Raw genomic sequence first — 6,791 nt, forward strand, 5'->3', positions numbered from 1 at the left:
GCGCTCTGCAGACGCAGCGCCGCCAGGGCGCACAGCGTGGCGTCGTCGGGCGGGGCGGGCCGGGCGCGCAGCAGCAGAGCGTGAGCCTGCAAGAAGGACCCGCGTCAGGGCGTCCCGCGCGCAGCAGCACTGAACAAAAACAGGGCTCCAGATCCGAGGCAGCCTGTTCAGAGACGCAGGTGCCCGCGAGCCTCACCCGCTCAAAGAGGAACGGCAGCTGGTGGCCGTCGGGGCACAGTCCTTCGGGGTGCAGGGGTCCATGGAGGCGCAGGCTGAGTTTCCACCCCGAGTCTGTCGAGTCCTGCGACCCATTTTCCTCGGCCGCCAAACTGAGAAGGAAGGGACGCGTTGCGGACAGGAGCCGGGAAGGGGGCAGGGGGGCAGGGCGTGGGACCGCGAGCACCCCTCAGCCAGCACTGGCGCGAGGGGACCTGGCGTGGGGCCTGCGGGCAGCGGAGAAGGAGGGCACGGGCTGGACATTTACTTCTCAAGCCTGGTGAGCACGTCGGCCACGATGGCGCCGCCGGCCAGGGCGCGCTCCTGGGCCCCGCGCAGCTCGTACAGCGCGAACACGTTGCGGCTCCGCGCCAAGCCCAGCCGCCCGACGAGCTCCCGAGCCACCTGCAGGGCACAAGGCTCAGGCACCGTCGGGTCCCAAGGAAGGGGCTCTGCCCACTGGACGGGTCTCACCCTCACCACCGCTCTCTCTGGTACCGAAATAAATCTGGAACCGAGTTGAGCGGCCCTGGGAGAGCCAGGCCTGAGGAGCTGGAAGGACAGGATGGGTAAGGGGCCGCCCCAGGCCTCACCTCTCCCGCGGTAGTATGCGAGTCGATGGCCACCGGGCAGGCCCCAGCGCCCGGACAGTGCACGGTGCACAGCAGCTCCTGCCGCCGGCTCAGCGCAGCAATCTCGGCTAGAGATGGCACGAGCTCTCGGCCGCGCGTGCGGCCCAGCGCCTTGCGGATGAAGCGTGCGTACTCCGCCAGCTCGGAGTCGGGGAGTGCCTGCTCCGTCCTGGGTGAGGAGGAGTCCGGGGGTCAGTCCCACCGGGCTTCTCTTCCCCTGCCCTCCTCTCCTCCTCTCTCTCTGGCGGTTCCTCCTCCTCCACTCAGACCTTGAAGGCAGTCTGAAGCTGCGGAGAGCTGAATTAACTGCAAGTCTTGGGGCGGTTCTCTCTCTACTGCCCTCACCCACCACCTCCTCCTCGGAAAGTCTCTTGATCGCCTTCCAACTCCCAAATCCAGTCGCACTACTAGTTTCCTAAACCCTGGGTTGGCCGACCCTCCACCCCCCACCCCGCAGCCGCCTGATACATTTCCTCCGCCCCTCGGAGCCACAGTCTTATCTTCACGGTCTCACATCTCATAATGGGATGTGATTTGGTAATTACTACCGCGCAGCTGGCTCTGCGGTGGCAGCCCAGACCAGGCACGTCCCCTCCCTCTGCAATGCTATCTCCTCCCCACCCTGCAGCTCCTTTGCTTGGCCCTGCGCTGCTCTTCTCACCTCTCCAGGTGCCCCAGGAGATGGCCCCGGACAGCGCCCCCAGGACGGAAGGTGCAACTCATGCAGGTGAGCAGCTGCCAGTAGCGCAAGGTGGCGGGGTCCTGCGCAGCGGGGAGCCCGGGAGGACCCGCGGGGCCCGAGGTCTGCTTAGCCAACTGCAGGAAGAGCTCATCCTGGAGCGCAGGCAGGTCCCGGCAGGTCTGCAGCACGCCCTGCATCAGGGGCCCAGGCCGCCGCGCCCCCTCTAGCGCCTGCAGCGCCAGGAACAGCCGCACCGCCTCCTCTCGCAGGGGTGCATAGCCAGGACCTATGGGGCGGCGGGGGCGGAGGGATGGTTGGGAGAGGGGACACAGAGCTGCGCCCTGCGGCGATGGCACGCCCAGGGTCAGGTCAGGGGGTATAAAAGGACGGGACGGTAAAGAGGGGAGGATAGAAGGACAGGGGGAATGAAGGGAAAGCATGGTGCCACAGAGCCACCCTTTGAATCAGAGGCCCCTCCTGGCAAAGCAGAGGGGAAAATGGAGGTCCGAGGTTCAAGCCCCAGCTTAATGAGGGCCCTCTCTGGGCCAGAGACAGGCCGCTGATCTGGGAGTCAGAAAGCCAGGACCTGGCTCCCAGCCCCCTTAATCCTCTGGCTTTAGGACCTGGCCAGCCACTAGGACCATTTGGGGAGAAATAGAGCTGGAGCAGGCTGCGAGTTCTCCCCCAGGTCCAAGTGGTGTCTGCTCCACTACCTATAAAGGGAAGACTGCTCTTCAGTGTCCTGAAAAAATCCCCAAGTGGTGGCGCCGCTTGTGATCCCAGCACTTTAGGAGACTGAGGCAGGAGGCCTGCAAGTTGGAGCCCAACCTGGACAACTTGGGGAGACCTTGTCTCAAAATAAAAGGGGGGCAGGGCTCATTGTACAGCACCCCTGGATTCAATCCCTAGTGCAACACCAAAAATAAGGGTGTAATGAAAAAACAGAAAAGTGCAAAAATTCTTGAAAGAACAGCAGCAGTCAGGTGAACCCTCCAGAGAAGCGCGGGGGAGGGGAGGCTCAGCTCAGACTTCCTTTTCCACTTCCCACCTCCACCAGCTTCCAGTTTGGAAAGCGAGGGGCTGGGGGGCTGGGTCTGTCCCCTGATGCAGGCCCTGCCATCAAGGCCCTGTCCTTCCCTCCCACATGCAGGCCTGGGACCCTCACCTGGAGCGCCCCCTCCGTAGGGCAGGGGCAGGAGCGGGGCATACAGGGCCCCACTGGTGTGCCTCAGAATGGGGTTCCGCCGGTAGATGAGGGCTACTGCCTCTGGGTCCCCGCAACTCTCCTAGAGGCCAGGCAGAGGGTGGAGGTGGTGGGGAAGGCCCGGGAAGCATTTACCGCCTCACAACCACGTCTTGAGGGCTGCCCCTGCTCACCTGGATGTCCCTGAGCAGGAGCTGGGTGGGCGTCTCCAGGGGTGCCTTGGAGGAGATCACATCCCGCAGGGCCACCCCCCAGCGCTCGGCCTCGGCCTGGCGCGGGGAACACAGGCGGATGCTGTGCTTGCGGCCAGACACAGTCAGGGACCACAGACCTGGGGGCAAGGGAGGGTCAGGGCTAGGGGAGTACCCCCACCACACACCACACGCTGGGCAGGGGCAGGGGCGCGCGCCCCCTCCCAGGGGCTCACCAGTCTCCTTGGGCCTGCGCTCTGGGCCGCTTACAGAGCACAAGCTGGTGAGCACCAGGCTGCCCAGGCGCCTTGCACCCTTCCCACTGCTGCTGAACTGGTCCAGGGAATCACGCGTGAGCACGAACCAGGCTCGGCGTGGGGGCAGCCATGGCCGCGCCCCTCCTCTTCGGGGCTCTCGGTATAACCAGCCTGGGAAGCCGGATGGGGGCTGGGTCAGTCTGGCCAATCAGTGTCCCACAGGTGGGCCCTCACATGCATGGGGGTTGGGGCACACCTTTCACAACCACGTCGGGGTCGTCGTCCTGCAGTCCCTTCTCTGGGATGAGGCTCCTAGTCTCCTCCCAGCTCTGCAGCCTGGCCAGGGGGAGCAGAGAGCCAGAGGAAACAGGCTGTTGGATTGCTCAGCAGGGGCCCCCCAGATGGCAAGGGGGCTGCTCCCCAGCGGGACACCCCTCCTCCAGACTGTGGGAACCATGGGGCTGTGCTGACCTCGCACCAGAAATAGCAAGGACCCTCCCCTTCCTCCCCGCACCCCCAGCTGGACCGCCCCCGGGACCCCAGCCAAGCCGCAGTGTCCGGCTTGCGAGGGCCTATTCTTATTGCACAACTTGGGGGGTGGAGGCTGCAGGGACAGGGTCCCACGGTCCTGCTACCTGCTAGGGTCGCCTGCTGATGCAAAGCTCACCTGTCAGAGACCGGCCCGCTCCTCCCAGGCTGAGTCAGCGCCACCTCCAGGGGACTCTAGGGACAGAGGCAGGACGCTCAGAGCCAGAGCCCACCCTGTGCGTGCCTGCGGCCGGCTGTGGTGCCTGGGACTACACAGTGCCCCAGGTCTGAGGTGCGGAGAGTAGCCCAGATGGGGAAAGAGTGGGGCCATGGGGTCACCCACTCCCTGGGTCTCGTGCTGCCCCACCTCCTTTAGAGATGCACTGGGGCTGTAGGGTGACAGGGTGGCAGGGCACTCGGGATCACAGATCACCGACACCACAGCCTGCAAACTCCAGCAAGGAGCTTGCACAAACACCAACAAGGCCTTAGTTCCCCCACCATTGAACTAGAGAGGTAGAGTTCCCTGGCTGTGGTAGCTGCAGTCACCCCTAGACCTGGGGCATGGAGAAGAAGGGAAGAGGGGGCCCTTCATGCGGGCTTTTTCCACCCCAGGGGCAGCCAGCCCAGACTCCACCCCACCCAGCTTGGCCAAGCTGAGGAGCAAGCAGTTCCAACTCCAAGGCCAGGTGTAATTGAGGCTTTTGGCCTTGGGTGTCGTGCCCTCCTCACCCCTTGCCTGGAACTTCAAGGCTGGGGTCTGAGAGAGTCCTCCTAGGTGAACGGAACCAAGCCAGGCAGGAACTGTGCCATGGTCTCACTGAGCCCAGACTGCTAAAGCCCGGAGGGGGGGAGCGGGGAGCCGGAGGGGGACCAGAACACCTGTCCCCTGCTTGGGGAGGAGGGGTGGTAGAGGTGGGGCATGAGGGAGGCCACGGCAACCAACAGAGCAGATGCTGACGGCTGGGAGCTGGGCTGCCTGGGTCCTGCACCCTCCTTGGGAGCTGAGTTCTAGGATTCCTGAGGCCAGGCAGAGGAGCCCAGCGTACCGCCAGGGCAGGTGCCCACTTAACACTGGCTCTCCCCATCTCAGTCCCTGCTTCCCTCCTCCTCCCTCTATATTTATCTGCCCTCAGCCTGGCCAGGTGCTGGCTCCCTCCCCACCCGGGCACAGAGCCACCAAGCCTGCTGGGGACCCCTGATGGGGAAGGCGAGCCTGGCCAAGGCCACAGGTCACTGGAGTCCAGTTGCCAGGGTATAGGGGCCCGAGGAGAGGTCAAGCCAGGGGATGAAGGTGTCCCATACCAGTGTCCCTCAGTTTCCCTGGGGAACATTGGTCAGGACCCAATAACCAAGTGTCCCTCACTATTTGGGCGGGGATTTCCCAGGAGCCTCACCGGTGAAGGCTGACAGTTCTGTCCCCAACGACAGGGCACCATAGTCCCCAAATCCCCCTCCATGGGGTTCACGCAGCAGACCCCAGTCCTCAGAGGCTGTCCTGCCCTGGCCTACGTCCCGGCTGTGGGAGCTCTCAAATCTGGCCTCACACTCGCCAAAGGGGAGTGCGGAGGACCCAGGCGATCGAGCGGCCCGGCCGGCCTCGCCACATTCCTTGGCGCTGGCGGAGGCGGAAGGAGACGGGATGGGACGCGAGCCCGGAGGAGAAGGGAGAGGCAGGGCCAGGTCGGGCCACGAGCGACGCCTCACTGCCTCGGGGCCCCCAGCAGGTGGACAGCGCCCAGCGGTAGGCGAGGCCCACGGGCACGTCGCGAGTGGGGTGCTCCCGCCTCCGACTAGGGTTGTCCCTTGTCCCCGCGCCTGGACCTGGCTGGAGTCGAGGCAGAGTCGAGCGCGCCATAGGGCGCCCGGAGACGGAGCCGAGCCTCTGGGTCTCCAGTACTCACCCTCCCGCCGCCCGCCGGACTCGGGATCCGCAGCTCGAAGCTCTCTTCGTCTTCGTCCTCGTCCCCGTCCCCACAGAGTTCGCCGTCGCCGTAGTCGCGGTGCAGCAGGGTGAAGCCCCGGCGGCAGCATAGGAGCCACCACAGCCCCCCAGGGAGAGGCATCGGGCGCGGGGCCGGGGTCGCGGAGCCTGCGGGGCTCTGGCGCGCAGAGGGACAGGGGGCGGCGACGTCCAGCGCCGGGTGTCAAGGACCCCTAGGGGATGCAGGGGACGCGGTGGGGGCCCACGGAGGGGGAGGGGACGGCGTCCGGGCGGGAGAAGGCAGCGGGGAGCGATGTCCGGCGCGGGGAAGTCGCGTCCGCTGTGGCGTCCCGCGCGGCTGGGGGCGCGTCCGGCGCAGTGGCCAAGGTGGCCACGGTCCTGGCTCCGGGAGGATCGTGTCTGGAGGGCGAACAGTGCCGGGGCCCGGGCGGCGCGCGCTGCGCTCCCTGCAGCCCCGGGACTGGCGCGCCAGGGGCGCGGGCGCAGCTTGGGGACCCCGCCTCCGGCCCCTCCGGCACCCCCCCCTTCTTCCTTCGGTCCCGGGCAGGGTCCATGTGTCGTCACTGACTGTTGCACCCAATCCCCAGGCCTGGCGCCGGGCGCGGCCGCCAATCACGGACGGGAAGCGGCGCGGGTTGCATCATGTGCTCCTGGCTCGGTGACAGCGGGGAGGGGCGGGGGCCGAGAGGAGGGACTGGGCACTGCTGGCCACGCCCCGTCCCTTGAGGTCGGGCGCGGGGTGCCGGTGACGTCACAGGAGCCCGGCTTAGCGCTTGGGTTTAACTCTCAGCGCCCCGACTGCAGGCAGAAGCCTTCCTGGAAGGGAGTGGAGAAGGAGTGGCGCAGCCGGGCCTAGGGGAGGCACGACGGCCGCGCCTGGGACCCACCTGAGGCTTAGGGTCCCCAAAACAGGAAAAGCCTCTGCTACCGCGAGGGTGCCCAGACCTGCGCTGAGCTCAATTTTGGGGGCAGTCCTGCACCCCTGAAGTTGGGGTGTCTGATTCCTAAATTCAAGTCACCTCATTTGGGGATGAAGCTACAACAAGGATTCCCAGAAGGTGCAAACCTAGGCCGGAAATAAAGTCGAATTTAACTAATTTATTATTTTTTTTTAAATTTATTTATTTATTTATTTG

The 6,791-nt window shown here is 65.5% G+C and overlaps 1 protein-coding gene across 1 annotated transcript in view; it reads right to left on the minus strand.

The window, feature by feature from the left end:
* Positions 1-6,161, minus strand: part of Plekhh3 (pleckstrin homology, MyTH4 and FERM domain containing H3) — an 8,926-nt gene extending 2,765 nt beyond the window's left edge. The window contains exons 1-11 of the mRNA XM_004633915.2: positions 5,615-6,161; positions 3,850-3,905; positions 3,439-3,518; positions 3,162-3,353; positions 2,908-3,065; positions 2,696-2,816; positions 1,510-1,816; positions 810-1,017; positions 485-621; positions 197-329; positions 5-86 (exon numbers count right to left, since the gene is read on the minus strand). Of these exons, the coding sequence (XP_004633972.1) occupies positions 5-86; positions 197-329; positions 485-621; positions 810-1,017; positions 1,510-1,816; positions 2,696-2,816; positions 2,908-3,065; positions 3,162-3,353; positions 3,439-3,518; positions 3,850-3,905; positions 5,615-5,776 (1,636 nt within the window). The 5' untranslated portion in view covers positions 5,777-6,161. The remainder of the gene's footprint in view (positions 1-4; positions 87-196; positions 330-484; positions 622-809; positions 1,018-1,509; positions 1,817-2,695; positions 2,817-2,907; positions 3,066-3,161; positions 3,354-3,438; positions 3,519-3,849; positions 3,906-5,614) is intronic.
* Between the last annotated feature and the right edge of the window lie 630 nt (positions 6,162-6,791).

The sequence above is a fragment of the Octodon degus genome, unplaced genomic scaffold (assembly GCF_000260255.1).
Source record: "Octodon degus isolate 3935 unplaced genomic scaffold, OctDeg1.0 scaffold00056, whole genome shotgun sequence".
Lineage (NCBI taxonomy): Eukaryota > Metazoa > Chordata > Mammalia > Rodentia > Octodontidae > Octodon > Octodon degus.